The sequence below is a fragment of the Dipodomys ordii genome, unplaced genomic scaffold (genome assembly GCF_000151885.1).
Source record: "Dipodomys ordii isolate 6190 unplaced genomic scaffold, Dord_2.0 Scaffold30, whole genome shotgun sequence".
Lineage (NCBI taxonomy): Eukaryota > Metazoa > Chordata > Mammalia > Rodentia > Heteromyidae > Dipodomys > Dipodomys ordii.
The window spans coordinates 11,074,653-11,093,823 of record NW_012267246.1 but is presented as its reverse complement, the minus strand read 5'-3'; the positions used below and the strand labels follow the sequence as shown (position 1 = coordinate 11,093,823).

General features: G+C 43.6%; 1 protein-coding gene across 1 annotated transcript in view; it reads left to right on the top strand.

The window, feature by feature from the left end:
• Tnik (TRAF2 and NCK interacting kinase) overlaps nucleotides 1-19,171 on the top strand; it is a 402,475-nt gene that overhangs the window by 256,819 nt on the left and 126,485 nt on the right. Inside the window, exon 5 of the mRNA XM_013016154.1 lies at nucleotides 17,565-17,675. Coding sequence (XP_012871608.1) covers nucleotides 17,565-17,675 — 111 coding nt within the window. The remainder of the gene's footprint in view (nucleotides 1-17,564; nucleotides 17,676-19,171) is intronic.

Below are 19,171 nucleotides of genomic sequence, written 5' to 3'. Positions count from 1 at the left end.
ATATAAGTGTATATGCATGTATATATGTGTATACACAAACTATGTATATAATATATGTATACACAAGAGTATAGTGTATATCTGCATACATATGTATATATGTGTATGTCAATATGTGATTATATATATGTATATGCACACACACACACACACAAAACAACAAGCACAGATCCACAGACATGGATCTTCCAGAGAAAGTGCTTTGCAAAATAAATATATCCAAATTAATTATCTGGGTAGCTGAGTGAAGGTGCATGTAGCAGTTAGCCAATAGGAAATCACTGCACAGGTAATTAAATTGATAGAGGTCTGCTCTTACAAGTAGATGATCATGAACTATTGCAGTAAGCTAGGAAACCCTTTTTTAGAAGTTATAATTAGCGATAATGACCTTTCATTTTAGTAAAGCAAGAAAGCAAAGGGGAAAGTGTTCACACATGCAACACACATGTGCTTTGCGCACACACACACACACACACACATATTGGCATTAGATGGCTGCAACACCAGTAGTGCTGGGAATACTTGCTTTGGGGTAGTAATTTCCACCACTTAGTGTTTAAAACCTTTTTCTCCTCCTAGCTGCTTCCCTTAGTCTGTCCCTTGAATGCCACATCTGGCCCTGCCTGGGTCCTCCTGGTTCTTCTTTCTGCCATCACCTCTCTGAGGACAAGGATTCTGCCTTTTGCATCTCGGTCTCAACACTTGGGAGGAACTGGGCAGTGGCCACTGAGATAGTGTTTCCTTGTGAATGAAGTTAGACCCTTGGCGCACACTTGTGGCCACAGAACTGTCCTGAGTGTGGTGTCCCCAAGGGCTGCAGGTCAACGGGCCTGGCAAAGCGCCAGGGTCAGCGTGTGTGCTGCTCCCCAAGGACTTCTCCATGGTGGAGAAGAAATCCAGCATTTCAGTTGTGACCTGTGTCACCGTGTGTGGATAACAGCTGTTTTTTTTTTTTTCCCAGTCCCTTGTCAGCCACCCGAGAGCTCCCTTGGGCTTCCTTCCAATCACCACCACTACCACCCCAGGAGAGAGCCACTATCCCCACTGTGTGTGTGTGTGTGTGTGTGTGTGTGTGTGTGTGTGTGTGTGTAAGGGAGTGTGTGTACATGCAAGCCCTTAGAATAAACTCTAGAGCCTTGTGCTTCTCCACAAGCACACTAGCCCTGAGCTTCACACACACACACACACACACACACACAGTCTCATTGAGAAATAAGTGGCAAATCAAAGCTGAATACTGTTGACAAGGGTGTGGGGGAAAGGGAACCCCTGCACACTGTTGGTGGGCATGCCATTTTGTAGGGCCATTGTGGAAACCACAAAAAACTCAGAAGTAGGACAAACAACTTTTTGTTGGCTTTTTTCCTTTGTCACCTTCTGAATACCTTCTGTCGCTCTCCAGCCCCGGTCCCTCCACTTAAGTTACTGTTTTAAACCAGTTTACAGTGTATGTTAGTGGCAAGACCCTCTCCCTCCACCCCTTCTCATCAGAGGCTGGGTTCCCTGCTCGACTTTCCGCCTTCCCTCTGCCCTTGCCCCGCCTGGGGAAAGGAGAGAAGAGACAGAGTCCTGGCTCCTGACTCTGGGCTGCTTCCTAGGGGCTCCCAGGCTCTTTTAGGACCTAGTCCTCCATCCTGCTTAGGGGTGTGGATTCTAGCAAAAGAGCTGGAAATGTGAGACTCTTCACCAACCCTCTATGGGGCGATCTCAAACCCAAACCAAGAACTAAGTGTGTGTGGGGGTGCACTGAGCACCTGCCAGGCCCTTGGCTGAGAAGACTCCTTGGGTCTCTCCAAAGCAAATCCCACAGCCTTGCACAAGACCCCCTCCTGCGAGGCACAGCCTTCCCCGACATACTCCCACCTGAGTTCCATTCAATCTGCACAGAAATATTAAACATTCTCTGCCTACCAAAAGAAAGGAATAGATGGGCTGGGAAGGTGGCTCAGTGGTAGAGTGCTTGCCTTGCATGCATGAGGCCCTGGGTTCAATTCCTTAGCACCACATAAGCAGAAAAAAAATCCCGAAGTGGCGCTGTGGCTCAAGTGGTAGAGTGCTAGCCTTGAGCTGAAGAGCTGAGGAACAGCGCCCAGGCCCAGAGTTCAGGCCCATGACCGGACCTCCCCCCCAAAAAAGGAATAGATGCCACTGGCATCAATCAAAATGAAATGAAATCTGTATTTCCAAGAGACATCTGCATACCACTGCTTGAACCATGCTCCAGTTATTTTTTTAACTGATTACTTTTACCTAGGCCAGTCTGGATTGTGATCCTCGTATGTGTGCTTTCTCTACTCACTTGAGATGATAAGTTCTGATACTGTGCCCAGCCATTGTGCCTCCCCATTAGCTGAGAATGCAGATATGCACCACCACACCCAGCCCTTGGTTGAGATGGGGTCTAATAACATTTTTGATGGGACTGACCTCAACTGTGATCCCCTAAATTGGCTAGGATTTCAGGCTTGAGACCCTTCTCTCCCCCCCCACCCCCACACACAGGATAGCTATTTTATGCAGCCTTTGGAAAGGTTTTTCACTTAGTCAGGTCTAGAGTTCAAATTAAAATAAAATGTTAAAGTGCCTTTTGAACTACTTCCCAGTCTCTTGCCCAAGGCAGTGTTTCTCAATGAATCATACTTGCAGATTCATTTTTGTGACATGGGACAAATAGGATGTCTCTGGATTTGAAAAGAGAGGGCTGGTCAAACAGGGTTTGTCTTTTGCATTTTTCCTAACCCTTACATTTCTTATCCTGAAAGAAAATTAGTTGCCATTCTTTTGCTGGGTCGTTGTCAAGATAATTGATCTTTCCAGATCTCAGTTTTGAGTAGTGGATGAAGTTGAAGCAGAATGCAAACATCCTAAAATGTGACCGTTTAGCTTAAACTAAAGACCCATGAAAGCCACTGGACAGTTTTTTTGTTGTTGATGTTGTTGTTGTTTGTTTTTTGTTTTTGTCAGTCATGGAGCTTGAATTCAGGGCCTGGGCACTGTCCCTGAGCTCTTTTTGCTTAAAGCTAGTGCTCTAAACACTTTGAGCCACAGTGCCACTTGTGGTTTTCTGGTGGTTAATTGCAGATAAGAGTCTCACAAATTTCCCACCAGGGCTGGCTTTAAACCACAATCCCCAGATCTCAGCTACTTGAGTTGGTAGGATTGCAGGTGTGTGCCACTGGATGCCTGGCTTCAAACTGGAGGATATGTTGAAAAAAAAAATTCTTGCCAGGTGAAGTGGCACATACCTGTAATGTTAGCTACTCAGGGAGCAGAGACCCAAAGGATCATGATACCAGGACAGCCTTGGGCAGAAAAGTCAGAGAGATTCCACCTCCAGGTGCCAGTGGCACGCCTGTAACACCAGCTACTCAGGCTACAGATCTGAGAATCATGGTCAGAAACCAGCTCAGACAGTAAAGTTCATGAGATTCTTATCTCCAATGTATCACCAGAAAAGCGGAAGTGGCGCTGTGGCTCCAAGAACGCTAGTCTTGGGCTGGGAAGGTGGCTCAGTGGTAGACCGCTTGCCTTGCATGCATGAGGCCCTGGGTTCAATTCCTCAGCACCACATAAGCAAAACAAAAAAAGCCGGAAGTGGCACTGTGGCTCAAGTGGTAGAGCGCTAGCCTTGAGCTCAAGAGCTGAGGGACAGCGCCCAGGCCCAGAGTTCAGGCTCCACAACCAGACCCCCCCCCAAAAAAAGAGTGCTAGTCTTGATCAAAAATGCTGAGGAAAGAATGCCCAGGCCCTGAGTTCCAGCCCCATGACTGACAAAATAAAAGCTGTGCTGGAAGTGTGTGCCTCAAGTGGTAGAGTGCCAGCCAAGTAAGTGTAAGGTTCTGAGTTCAACCCCTGATAGTTCTTGGCATCTTTCTGAGCTACCAGGAAGCCAAAAGGAATTATTCTTTGGAGTGAGTCCTTGCTGCTGCTCACACTGACCAGGGAGATGCTGTGGTTGATGGGAACCAAGTGTTGGAATGTGGATGGGTTCATCAATTTGTTCTCCATTCATCTACCCATCCTGTTAATATGCCACTCACACGTTGACTGGTGCGCTAGGACACATCGGTGAACAAGCCCGTGAAAGTCCCTACTTCATGCAGCCTACATCCTTGTGCCCATCACAAACGATGCATCTTATAGAAAAATGCTGGAACTTGGGAGAGTGTCTATTACAGTAGAAAAAGGTTAATGGCTTAACCTAAAAGCCCTGTCCTCAAATAATAGGCTGAAATCCTAACCTCCACTATATATTTTGAGGATGCTGGGGATTGAACCCAGAGCCTTACGCTTGGTAGGCAGATGTTCTGGCACTGAGACATACCCCAGCCAATGAGGAGGTAAGGCCTTCGGAAGTGATTAGACCATGAATAGGGTTTAGGGACCTTATAAAAGGGCTTCAGAGAGCCAGCCCTCTCTCTTTCTCCCCTTTTCCCTCTCTCCCCCTCCCTCCCTTCCTTCCCTCTCCCCTTCTTTCCTCCTCTCTTTCCTCTCTCCTCCTCTCTACTCTCTCCCCTCTCCCCTCCCCCCTCTCTTTCCCCCTCTCTCCATCTTTATCTCTCTTGTGCCAGTACTAGGGCTTGAAGTCAGACGCTCATTCTCTCATTTGGCTTTTTCACTGGTGCTCTACCACTTGACCAACATCTCAGGATCAGGATTATGGAGTGATGGAAGCCTGGACACCAGTGATCACGTCTGTAATCCTAGCTATTTAGGAGGCTGAGATCTGAGGATCGCCATCACAACCAGCTCAGGTAGGAAAGTCTGTGAGACTCTTATCTCCAGCTAACCAGGAAAAAGCCCAACGAGGAGCTGGGGCTCACGTGGTAGAGCATCATCCTTGAGCAAAAAAAGCTAAGGGACAGTGCACAGTACGTGCAAAAAAGAAGAAGAAGAAGAAAGGAGTGATGGACTCTGAATCGTGGACTGAAGGATGACTTGGTTTGGATTGAAAACAGACTGAATGGAGGCAAGGGTAGAGGCCAGACCAGGCCAGCAAGGAGGCTGTTTTAGCAAAGCTAATCTCTTTCCTGGACTTGGCAAGCTGTGAACGCTTCCAGATGGACCCCATGGGACAGTGGCAGGGCAGGGGTGGGGCAGGGGTTGGGAATCCTGCTTTCGCATCTGTTTTGCCCACCTTCAATGAAATGCACGTGGCAGAATCCTCCAGTGAGCAGCCCTGTGTTCTGTTGGTTTGAAATAATAGAAGCACTTGTCAGACATGGGCCCATGCACAGGGCTCTGTTTACCCCCACAAACAGTGTCCAGAAGCTTCTGTCACTGAGGACGAGGTATAGTAAAGACAAAGCATCTTGTCTTCCATTATTTCTTTGCTCTAGTCCCCAGGCTTGAACCAAGGACCTCAAGCCCCAGCTCAACTTGCATGCTCACAACTGGCATTCTGTCCCACTGAGCCATGACTCCAGTCTGACTTTTTTTGCTAATTAATTGGATATCATCTATATAGACTTTTCTGCCCAGGATAATCTTGAACTGCAATCCTTCAGATCTCAGCCTCCTGAGTAGCTCGGATTACAAGTATGAGCCATACCTGCTTCTGCTCTCATTTCAATTTGATAACATATAAGGAAAAATTTGGGGGGAAAAAAAAGGCAGAAAGAAGGATAATCGGAAATTAATATCAGATGACACTATTAGTGAGAATTTAGTTATAGAATGTGATCACATTCTTATTTCATGGCCTCTGACTCACTAGATTTGGGTCATTCTGGGTTAATGTTATGATGGGGGATACGTATTGCCTGCTTGTTCATGTGCCAAGTATTTCATTTATTCTGTTGTCATATTATTTCATTAAATCTTTTTCACCACTGTACAAATTCAATATTGCCTTTACAAATGTGGAACTTAGGCTCAGGGAAGTCAAGAATTTTACTCAAGGAATTGGAGCTTGTCAGTGACAAAGCCAATTTCCTAGCTACCCCCAAGCTGGCCATGTTAGAAGCAAGTCCCTGAACCCCAAACCTTGCTCGTTTGGGCCACGAAACAGGGGTTGGTGTTTCAAACAGCACTGCCTGAAACCCCGTGTTGACATCAGCTTCTTTTCAACTCATCTTTCACGGTCATGCCTTAGTTTCCCCAGTCTTCAAAGAAGACCATAAGGCCTGGTAGCTGTGACTGAGACTGTCTGACATCTAGAAAAAAATACATTTTGAAGAGTTGTATCTTGGGAAGGTTTGATCAAATAATTGTAAAGGTCACAGACAGTTGACTTTTTGGATGCATGGCATTTTCTTAGGATTACACTGAGATGAAAACATTATGAATTATATAGAGATAAGGATATATACATATGTGTGTGTGTGTGTGTGTGTGTGTGTGTGTGTGTAGAGAGAGAGAGAGAGAGAGAGAGAGAGAGAGACCCAACTGAGATCAGTGCTTTCTAGCATTTTATTCTCTAGGTCTGGCCATCTACATGAAATGTCCCCCTCCATATTCCTGGAATGATAGCTAAAGGTGAGAGGTTTGCGGTTCTTCCCCCGCAAATCGCCAATCTAGGTGCAGCTTCAGGTGAATTCAAATCTGTACAGATAAACTCTGGTTTAGTACCAGCTCTTTGTGGAAACCCCACTGATTCTGATAATGGCCAAGTCATTCTCCCTTATCAACTGCTCAGGCGCTGATCCGGAAATCAAAAAAAGGAGCGCTGGCAATAAAGATTCTGATCTCTAGGACACAAGTGACACTCACATCTCCATCTCATTCACCGTCCCCCACACACGAGAGGATGCCACTCCACACCAGGAGTGTGTGAGAAATCCTAGCCATCCAATGAACTAATTTTTTTCTAGAATTAGAGCATGAAATCACACATATTCTGCTGTCTCTTTTGATACTGCCATAACAAACACAAGGCTGGAATATCTTGTGGAGGAAATGAATTTCTAATTAGTTCCTGAGATGTAGGGTGCTCATGGAAGATCGCAGGCAATTGTACTGTAATAACTCAGTCATCCACTCATTAGTGACACCATTGTAGCTTTGCAGGACTGAGAGTTAAATGATTATATCTTGTGCTTTGGAAGGACATCTAGTTTGAAGGACTATCACCAGAAATCTGAAGACCTGCTGGGAGTCTAGCTTTGGGTAGGCAATATCTCTGACATTTGGAATCTCTGTCTGTCTGTCTGTCTGTCTGTCTGTCTGTCTGCCTGTCTGCCTGTCTGCCTGTCTGTCTAGTACTGAGTTCAAATTCAGGGGTCCCACTTACTAGGCAGGTTGTCTATCACTTGAGCCACACCTACCAGCTCTTTTTGCTCTTGTTATTTTTCAAATAAGGTCTTGCATTTCTTCTCAAGTGTTCATTTTCTGTTCATTCTTCCCATGTGGTTGGGCTAAGAATGCACCACCAAGCCTACCTTTTTTTATTTCTTGAGAGGGATTCTGCACAAACCTCTTGTGTCACCTGCCCTCAATCCTCAATCCTTTCTATGTCTGCCTCCCAAGTAGCTAGAATTACAGGCATATGCCACCAAAATGGTTTCTAACTTACCAAATGATGGACTAGGTCTGAGTTTGCATACTGGCAGCCCAGGGGCTAAATATGTATAGTTTAGGTCATATAAGAAAGTAGTGTTGCAATTAAGTCAGCATTAGAAAAATAGATTCTGAACTCCTTGAAATTTTTTGAAAAAAAAATCAAATGATCTACAAAGATCAGACTGACAGCAAAAGAGCAGCACTATACTAGAGTATACCAGTATTCCAGCTGTGTGGAAACCCACTACCCCATTCATTCCATTCACAATCCATATCCTACATCTGCATTCATATCTCAGCCTCGGAGTATGTCCGCTTCTCAGTCACTTCCTAGATAATCTGAGCAACTCACTAAACTAGGGAAGCCCCTTTCTAGAACCTGCACTGGTGCTGGCCATGAACCCCAAACCCAAATATACTAGATTTTTTAGTATGTATCCTGCTATTGCATCTTGGTAGACATCATGGCCACTTCATTTGGGGTTATTTGAAGGTTTAAATGTGCAGCTGAACCTTTTGAACAGTTAATTAAAATTTCTCTTAGTTCTGTGCATCTAAAGCAAAGATTTTGCGTTAAAAAAAACTGTTTTAATCAGTGGTTGTCACATTTATGAGCCAAGAGATTTCTTCCTCCCTCTTAAGTAAAAGTGAGGTTGCTTGTCTGGAAAGTGTTTGAAGCTTGAAACTTCTGAGCAGAAATTCTTTTTTTGGGGCGGGGGAGGGGGTCCGGTCGTGGGGTCTGAACTCTGGGCCTGGGCACTGTCCCTCAGCTCTTCAGCTCAAGGCTAGTGCTCTACCACTTGAGCCACAGCGCCACTTCCAGCTTTTTTTCTTTTCGCTTATGTGGTGTTGAGGAATCGAACCCAGGGCCTCATGCATGCAAGTCAAGCGCTCTACCACTGAGCCACCTTCCCAGCCCTGAGCAGAAATTCTTAAAAGGTTAAATTTGGTAAATACAGAAGCCCCTAAACCAGTGCCTTTGTGAAACCCATGATTGTGAATATCTGTTAGTGGCAGTGATGTCTTTATTTGCCCAATTAGCAGAAGGGAATAGACGAAATCCCAACTCAGAGGGCTGTACCCAACTTAAGTTGGGCCTGGGGTCAGCCTGATTCTTTGACAAGAATGTGAGACTGACCTCTTCTCTCCCCTGAAGAATTGCATTTGAATTGTGTTTAAAGTGCTCTTCACCTTCATAATAGCAAGACTGTAAATTCACAGTTGTCTGGCCAATGGTCTAAACAGCACTTTCTGGTTCCTTGGGGGAGATTCATTTTGAGACAGTGTTCCTATCTATATCATTCTTCTCAAAAATCTCTGCCTCCTCTAAGACTAGTATATTTTTTCTTTCCCTATTTTTAACCTGTCTGAGAACTCACTTTCCTATTCAAATACCAAATTCTTCTTTAGGTATAACAGTCTGAGATGCAGAATTGTGCATTTCTGACATGCTTATGGTTGGAGTCCTTCCTACCTTCTCTTCTTTCCTTCCTCCCTCCTTCCTAACTCCCCTCCCTCCCTCCCACTCTGGCCTTGCACTCACTGTTTAGCTCAGGCTGGTCTTGGAATTTGTGATTCAACCTCCCTCATGCACCACTTTGCTCATCCTTAGGATTAGTTCTTATGATTGAATCTGTAAACTAAACAAACAAAAAAACACATAATGATTTTGTTCCCACCATGAAAAATTCTGCAGACCTTGAATGTGTGCTGGGAAATTCTGTAGTGTTTCCTTGAAGGCCATTGTGTGACTGAGATTGGTGGCATCGGTGGCTGTGGAGCACCGCAGTGGGCCTGTCCTGTGGGCAGGCTGCTGATTGCTAAAAATATCAGACGCTTTCATATATTCCAAGTGCCTTGTCATTCTCAACATCGAAATCTGCCTGATATTGAGAAGCCTTAATGACAAATTTGGGACATTTTATATCCTAGGGACTTGACTCTTTATCTTTAGAAAACTTAGAATTTGTAGTCAGGCATTTTCAGCTCTAAAAATAGAATTCAGAAGCCAATAGTCTGATCCATCCCCCATCTCAAAACCTACATATGAGCTGAATGAATGGGAAAAGGTCATTGAGCTTGCTTCTCAGATTTAAAATTCCCAGTAGTCCTACTTTACTTCAACTGGTTGATTGAACAGATAATATTTTCATGTCTATACTGTCCAATTCTTATAATTTTCTCTTTCTATCAGGCATGTTTTATGTTGAGACTTAAAATGTGAATAAAGACATTTCTTCGGGATGGGGGGCTAGTACTAGGGCTTGAACTCAGGTTCTGGCCCCTGGCCATTAGCTTTTCCATTTGAGGCTAGTGCTCTACTACTTGAGCCACACCCCCACTTCTAGCTTTTTGCTGGTTCTCACTGATTGTCTTGCTTGGAATGGCTTCTGTGGTCCTCAGATCTCAGCCTTCTGAGTAACTAGGATTATAGGCACCTGGCCTGAGTAACTAGGATTATAGGCACCTGGCCTGTAACTACTTCTTATAACAAATTTGCTAGATTTGGGTATGGATTACATATGCACCCATCCTGCAGATGAGATTGCTGGACCTGACTCCTGGATCTTAATGGTCATCGGGTTGCCCCTTGGCAGAAGTGTGGGACCTTAGCAATCATCTACCAGTCCTTTCCATGGGGGTGCCTCATCAACTGCTTGGGTCCTGTCAGGAGAACCATCTGCCTTCCCTGTCCCAGCAACTTCCTCCTGTCCCAGCCTTTACTAGTGAAGAGAAGGGGCTTTCATAGTCATTTATTCTTCACATAGACATTTAGAGGCATGAGCTCCTGCTGGGCTATTCTGGCTCAGTGCCCACAGGCTTAAAAGACCACCTAAGGCCTTGTTTCTTGTTAGGAAACTTAACAACAATTAATGGACAACTGAACAAATATTTCAGGGACCTCGGAAATCATCCTACCTTTGGAAAATCGAACTCTAAATTCTTTCAGAGATCATTAGGTTTTAGAGTGAAAAATCAAGCCGGGCTCCGGTGGCTCATGCCTATAACCCTAGCTACTCAGGAGGCTGAGACCTGAGGATCACAGTTCAGAGCCAGCCCAGGCAGGAAAGTCTGTGAAACTCTTATCTCCAATAAACCACTCAGAAAACCAGAAGTAACGCCTGTGGCTCAAGTGGTAGAGCACTAGCCTTGAGCTGAAGAGCTGAGAGACAGCACCCAGGCCCAGAGTTCAAGCCCCATGACCAACTGAAAAATCAGAAGTGACTATATTCTGTAATTCCATTCTGAAGCTCTGAGCCTTGTATGGAGATGAGGTCAGATGACGTGGTCAGGACTCACTCATTGTTTTAAAAACCCCTCTTGAATCAGCCCTGCTGGGAACTTTTCCTTTAAAATGGACCTGGGAAATGGGGAAGCACCAGAGGGCATAGATTCCCACAACCTCTAGGAGAAAATACAAATCTTGTCAGCAAAACAAGACAACCCAGGTGCTGGTGGCTCACACCTGTAATCCTAACAGCTCAGGAGGCTGAGATCTAAGGATTGTGGTTCAAAGCCAGCCTGGGCAAAAAAGTCCATGAGACCCTTATCTCCAGTTAACCACTAGGAAACCCGAAGTGGAGTTGTAGATCAACATGGTAGAGGAAGGGACACTGAGTCACAACTCAACTGGTAGAGCACAAAGAGGCTCAGGGACATAACCCAGGCCCTGAGTTCAAGCCTCAGGATTAGGGGGAAAAAAACAACCTTCAAAAGTGGCACTATGGCTCAAAGTGGTAGAGAGCTAGTCTTGAATGAAAAAGCTCAGGGACAGTGTCCAGGCCCTAAATTCAGGCCCCATAGCTGTCAAAGAAAAGAATGCAATATCCTGAGTTCAAGCCCTAATACCAACACACACACACACACACACACACACACACACACACACATACACACACACACACACACACCATAATTTTAAAAATGAAAAGAAATACAAGACAACGGACAGAAATATGTGAAAAACAGCCGGGCACATTGGGAAATGTGTCAGAACTCTGTTTAGAAATGAATGTTTTTGTGTAGACAGAAATAGCATAGCAATCCTTCCTTTCTGCTAGCAATGTGGTTGCGTGACACTGGGCTCTTAGATAGAATACCTCGTCCAGGCCCGGCTTCCTCCCACCTTCAACCTAACTGCCCTCTTTCCACCCTCAGGGCCTACAGGTTCAGCTCAGCTTCTCTCCCAGTTATGGAGGGGCTGCTGCTGACAGCCATCCATATAGGGTTCTTTGTGCTTCGTCTCCCATCCCCATCCCCCATACCCTTCCACATAAAAAGACCAGTGGACCTGGACTGCAGTACTGGGCTTCCTTGCTGAGTGATATAAGCTTTCACAGAAAGACACACAGTCCTAGTACTTTTTCATGAACCATCCTTCCTCCTATCCATCCCATGGAACTTTATGTGCAATTAGTGCTTTGTTGTTGCTTTGTAAAATAATAATAATAGCCTGGCACTGATGGTTCATACCAGTAATCCCAGCTACCCAGAAAGCTGAGATCTGAGGATTGCAGTTCAGAGCCAGCCCAGGAAGGAAAGTCTGTGAGGCTCTTATTTCTAATAATTAACTACTCTCAAAAAAAAAAAGTCTGTGAGACTCTGGTCTCTAATAAACTACTCAGAAAAAGCTGGAGGTGTCACTGTGGCTCAAGTAGTAGAGAGTCAACCTTGAGAAAAAGATCTTAGTGACAGTGCCCAGGACTGGCACATCATCATCATCATCATCATCATCATCATCATCATCATCATAGTGTAAATAGACCAAAAAATGGAAATTTGGGAGTGCATGGAGTTTTGCATCCATCCATAAAAGTCATGCTCATATTAAATTGATAGGGTTTCATTCTGTTATTTATTTTGTTAAGCTATATTTTTATCATAATTCTTTTGTTGTTTGACTTATTTTGTTACCTATTTTTATCATTTGTTATTTTGTTATTTTGTTTGGAACATTCCATTTCCCAGCAAATAAAGGAATAAAGGGGAGGCAACCGACAAAATAATAATTTTGGTAAATCATCCAGTTGTAAATCACTTAGCTCTAAGTGCCTAGCACATAGTAAACGCTCGGTAAAAGTTGGCGAGTGTTAGTCTATCAGTATAAACTCCATGAACACTTCCCTTTGAGGGAGAATATTAACGATCTATTATTTCCCTCTTGTGCCATGTGAAGTTATGGACTTGCTGCCTCTGGCCTTTCCTGTCTCTGTCTGTAAATGAGATGTGGTTTCTTAAAAGGCGAGCCCCACCTGATCTCAGGGTGGTCAGAATTTTCAGTGTTGCTGTGTGAGGCTGTAGGAGCCCAGGCCTAGCAAGTGTTGCTTGCTTGCTTGCTTTTTTTCTTTAGAAAAGAAAAGAATCCCATTACATAATTTAACAATCATTTTGTTCTGTAGTGAGATGAAAAGAATTTATCAGCCTTCAGCTGGGCCTGAATGAAGAAGCAAATTATCGAAATCACTGACATTAGTGGTTGGCTAGAGCAGGAATGTTTCCTACTGAATATTTGAAAGTATTTTGTACAATCTAATTGTGAGCGACAGGCATCTCTGGGCTTCTGCTGCTTGGCTTGAGAACTGTAATTACGAGGCCTAATGGAGCCCCGTGGTGGGACATTTTCTCCAGCTGATGCTGGAGCCATGGGTGCACGCGTAGGCGGTCTGGTCACTGTGCTTTTCAAAATGGATTCAGAGAAAGGGCACAGAAATGTTTTGCTCACTTGGGGAAAATACTTTTTGTCATTCTTTCCAAGTATATGTCTTTGGTCTGTCCTGCTGGCATTAAAGCATGGCTTGCTACAGAATGGATCTTCCTTCCTTCCTTCCTTCCTTCCTTCCTTCCTTCCTTTCCTTCTTCCCTCCTTCCTTCCCTTCCCTCCCTCTCTGCCTCCCCCCTTCCATCCTTCCTTGCTTCCCTCTCTCCTTCCTTCCTTTCCTCCCTTCCTCCCTCCCCTCCCTCCCTTCCTCCTTACCTCCCTCTCTGCCTCCCCCCTTCCATCCTTCCTTGCTTCCCTCCCTCCTTCCTTCCCTCCCTCCTCCCCTCCTGGAGCTTGAATGCTGTTTCTGAGCTTTTTGCTCAAGGCTAGTAACCACAGCTCTACTTCTGGGGTTGTTGTTGTTGGGGTTTATGTGTGTGTGTGGTTAATTGGAGAGAAGAATCTCACAACCTTTCCAGGCTGGTTTCGAACCACACTCCTCAGATCTCAGCCTCCTGAGTAGCTAGGATTACCAGCATGCACCAACTGCATGCAACTAGAATGGAGTTTTCTTCACTTCATCTTGTAGGAGATCTCCCCAGAGTAGGGGCAAACAGACACAGCCGTTTCATAAGCACTCAGGCGCCCCCCCCCGGGGGGGGCTCATCCACCCCATCCCTTCTAGCATTACCGTAAAAGACATCTTATATTTTTTAAACTCTTGGTAAAATACACATGTCAGTTTTATAACCATCACCACTGGGTAGTTCTAGAATTTTCCTTCACCCCAAGAAACTGTGTAAAGGATATGGAGTTTGGCACCATCTCTAGCAGCCACTAATCAGCTTTCTGTCTCTAGGAATCTCCCTATTTTTAGATACTCCATATAAATGGACTCTTAAGCTCACAGCTTTTGTCTGGCTTCTTTGACTTAGCATAATGTTCTCCTGATTCAGACATGTTGTGTGGTACACCAGAACTTCACTCCTTTTCATGACTAAATAATGTCTGTGTGTATGAATCTACCACACCTTTAAAAAGAATCTATTCCTTATTTCATAGACATTTTGTATTTTGTTTCCAATTCTTGTCTGTTGTGAATAGTGCAGCTTTGAACATTCTTGTCCAGGTTTTTGTTTGAGCAACTTATGTCAGTTCCTTGGCTCTAAATCTAAAAATGGAATTAGTGGCCCCATAAAGAATCTATGTTTAATTTATTGAGGAAGGCTCAGACTATTTGCCAGTTACTGGAGCATTTTTATGTTGCCATCCACAATATATAAAAGGTTCCAATTTCTGTACATTTTTAAAGAATCAAAGTCATGCTTGTGGGTAGAAAGTGACAACTTCTTATGGTTTTTATTTCATTTTCCTAATGACTCATGTGTTCAACATCTTTTCATATGATTGTTAGCCATTTGTGGGTCTTTTTTAGGGGAATATCTGTTTAAGTTCTTTGCTCATTTTTAAAATGGACTTTTTTGTTGTCACATTGTAGGAGTCATTTATGTACTGTGAATACTAGACCATGGACAGATATGATATATAAGTATCTTTCATTTTCTGTGATTGGTCCTTTTTAAACTTTTACTAGTGTCCTTTAATACTTAAAAGGAGTTGAGCATTACCTAAAAGATGAGAAGTTTTTTATATAACCACAGGACCATATCATACTAGCCATATTTTCTTAATATTCTAAGAGATCCAAGTCTCTCATCTTGTCATTGGCTCAACATTTTTAACAGCTGTTTAAAAAGTGTCCAAATAAGTGTGCCCATTGCAATTTGTGTGCACATATGAAAAATCTATTTAATACTAGGGACTGAACTCAGGGCCTCATGCTTGCTAAGCAAGTGCTCTACCACTTGAGCTATGCCTTCAGCTTATATTAGTATATCTATATATTTATTTTGGATGAAACCATCGATGTGATTCTATTATGCCTCTCCTTTAGTTCTGTCTCTATAGTCAGTCATGGGTTGTTTGCTAATTATTCTGCCAGTCCTGGGGCTTGAACTCAGAGCCTGAGCACTGTTCCCGAGCATTGTTGCTCATGGCTAGTACTCTACCACTTGAATCAAAGTTCCACTTTCAGCTTTTTGGTAGTTAATTGGAAATAAGAGTCTCATAGACTTTCCTTTCCAGGATTGCTTCAAACCACGATCGTCATATCTCAGCCTACCAAGTTTAGCTAGGATTACAGGTAGGTGCCAGGAGCTGTGAGCCTCTGGCACCTGGTAGTTTTCTTGTCCATTGTTACAGTGGTCATACAAAAGATGGGATTTTTTTATTCTTTTCTATTATCACTTCTCAAGATAATAACTTTGTTCTTGAGGGTCACTTTATTCATGCATTTAATGACCATATTTAATGTATATTTAGATAGACAGCATTGTTATTATTCTTGTCAGTGATCAAATTATCTTCTCTCTGGCTGCTCAGAGTCTCTTCAAGTTGATTTCTGAGTTCTTTGTGGCCAGAAGTAGCTTCTTGGCTATTACATACAGAAGATCTCCAACTATATTTGGTTAGAATGGAGCCCATTGTAGCACTTGTGAAATCTTCCTAGAAAAGCTTTATAGAATCATTTCCTCTTCAGAGAAGATAGTAGGGTTTCATAAGAAACCCAGCCTTTGTGGAATCAGAAGAAGCCAAATCAGAGCAACCATTCAAAACCCTCTCACAGCGGGCACTGGTAGTTCATGCCTATAATCAGAGTGACTCGGGAAGCTGAGATCTGAGGATCTGATTTAAAGCCAGCCCAGGCAGGAAAGCCTGCAAGACTCTTATCTCCAATAACCACCAAAAATGCTGGCGATGGAGCTGTGGCTCAAGTGGTAAAACACTAGCCTTCAGTTAAAAAGACTCAGGAACAGTGCCCAGGCCCTGAATTCAAGCTGTTGGACTGGCACCACAAAACAAAATACCTCATGAAACTCATTTCATGCATTTTCACTGAGTTTTTATTAGACATAGAAAGCATAATTTTGCCTGGAGATTTTTCACCAAGGAGATGTCTTTTAGGACCTAGTAATGTGATGCTGATAGAGAATATCAATATAAACGAAGCCATCGATGCGATTCTGTTATGCTTCTGCTTTGTCATGGATTGACTACTAATTATCCTGAATTCTTGACATCAAATCACAAAAAGCAATGTCCATACCTAATAGCTGGCTTTGGTTGTAGATTGAGAGAGGAGGATGGATGCAATGCATTTACTCTCCCAAGCCTAGGGGATGGATGTAAACACACAGACTGGTTTTTTCTCTTGTACCCTCTGCCTCGCAGTTACAAAAGGGGGTGGGGGCAGTATTTATTTTCTGCTTGTTTTATAAAGTTGCTGAGTACTATAATGAGTGTGTTATTTATAGAGTGCTTGGAGCTTTTTGGACGAAAGGTGCTAAATTAGAGTTTATTGTTTATTGAATTTATTTGATGTGTCCAACCTCCCGGGAACATTTGCTGAAGTTAATTAAAAACAGATAGTCCCCACTCTGACAGCTTACAGTGCCACTTACAAACCAATAACATAATCAGCGTGAACGCCAGTTGTCCTAGCTTGGGACTTCCTAAGGAACAGCGATTCTTCCGACATGAGAGTGATTCTATTTTTGTGGGTACATGAATTCAAATGCTGGACAAAAACACATCGAGATTCTCAACTGGCTCTGAACCAACTCCCTGTCCCCATTTAAAAACAAAATACTTAGAGCTGGGTGCCAGGGGCTCACGCCTATGAGGGTTAGCTACTCAGGAGGCTGAGATCTGAGGATCACAATTTGAAGCTAGCCTGTTCAGGAAAGTCTGTGAGATTCTCTTAACAAAACTACCACAAAAGCTGCAAATGGTAGAGCGCCAGCCTTGAGTAAAAAGAAGCTCAGAGAGAGCACCTAGATCCTGAATTCAAGTCTCAGAGCCAACACACACACACACACTTACTTTAGAATATGGAGGTTTTACTCAATTTCCTTCCTATCACTTGGGCAAGAAATGAAGACAAACATTTATGTTTCCTCTATTGTGGTTTTGTTTTGGTCAGTCATGGGGCTTGAACTCTGGGCCTGGGCACTATACCTCAGCTCTTCTGCTTAAGGCTAGTGCTCTACCTCTTGAGCCACAGCATCACTTCTGGCTTTTTCTGTTTATGTGGTGCTGAAGAATCAAACCCAGGGCCACATGTATGAAAGGCAAGCACTCAACTACTAAGCCACCTTCCCAGCCCTCCTCTATTGTTTTATGATCACATTTTCTCAGAAGGAAGGGTAGTCCCAAATAACCACCTACTTCATGCTTGCTTAAGCCAACTGGTGAGGGTTGTAAGGGAAGATAATAATTTTGGCTCCTTGTCTTCCTTTGCCAGCTGGTGATGGAGTTCTGTGGCGCCGGCTCTGTCACTGACCTGATCAAGAACACAAAAGGCAACACACTGAAAGAAGAGTGGATCGCGTACATCTGCAGGGAGATCCTACGGGTAGGTGTCCATGGGAGAATGGTCTACCTCCCCTTGTCCCATAGCCCAGATGTCCTGGGAGGCATTAGGCCTCATACTCTCATTTCCATGAAGTGAGATCTCCTTAAAGGTTCATTCTTAACAGGGACCATGGCTGTGGTAGGTGGCACGTGGTTCTGCTCTCACAGAGCTAGGAACCTTCTGGATAGCTGGTATGCACATTTGATGTGGAAGGCTAACATGGGGTGATTTCCTGTAGTAAATGCTTCATTTTTTTTAATGATGTTTCCAGCTAAGAATCTGATTTGAAGTCATAAAGATAATGTCATACTTAGGAAATGGGTAGTTTCAGTACATATTTTGGTGGGCCATGGGAGGCATCTATTTAAATTATAACTAATACTGTAATCCCTTCCTGCTGCATGACGTGTGTGTGTGTAAGTAGATTATACAACCATAGTCATTTCTGCCCAGATAAGCTAGTTTACCTGCTTTTACCTTTCAAAAAAATGTTTGAGACCTAATCACTTAAATCAATCAACACAGCTGTATAAAATGATGCCTGTTTGCCCAGTTCAGCCCACAGATCTCACACTCCGGCCACATGGTACCACATTTCTGAGCTCAGTACAGGGAAAAGAGGGCAGCTAGGTACATCTAGTTCATTCAGACTAGTTTAATTTTCTCTTGATACGAATATGGAAGCTGTTATGTGTCCTCTGAGCGTTCTTCCAGCAGCCTGACAATCATCATTTATTTACAGCTTCTGCCATCTTAATTTAAGGAAACAAAAAGTAAAGTTGATTTTTACTCTGGCCAACATTGGCTTTTAGAGACCAGCTATATAGTCCATGCAATGAATGGATGGATGGATGGATTCTAAGGAGACAGAAAGAAGATATAAAAAGAAGTCTTAATCTTCAAATGTGAACAAGATGAAACACGACAGAAATAGAAAATGAAGGTTTTATGTGAAAGCATTGACAATAGCATACAAATTAAACATTTAGAAATACACAGAACATGTGACTGACTGCTCTCTAGCAACTATAAAACATTACTGAGTGATAAAGAGACCTTAGTAAATGGCTGTAGATGATATTTGGCATGTTAGAATACTCACTCCTAGACAGTGTTATTTCTCTTCAGTTTTGTTTATATTTTTAACTGTTAATCAAAGTCTTTGCTAGGTATGTTTGGGCTTAGACAAAAGAAAATTTTTAGGAATTACATTGGAAGGCCCAGAGCAGCCAAAAAATGCTAAGGACCAATTTAAAAGAAAAGAAGAAGAAAGAAACGGGGCTGGGAAGGTCGTCAGTGGTAGAGTGCTTGCCTTGCATGTATGAGGCCTTGGGTTCGATTCCTCAGCACCACATAAGCAGAAAAAGCCAGAAGTGGTGCACTGTGGCTCAAGTGGTAGAGTGCTAGCCTTAAGCAGAAGAGCTGAGGGACAGCGCCCAGGCCCAGAGTTCAGGCCTCAGGACCAACGAAAAAGAAAAAAGAAAGAAATGTTAAGG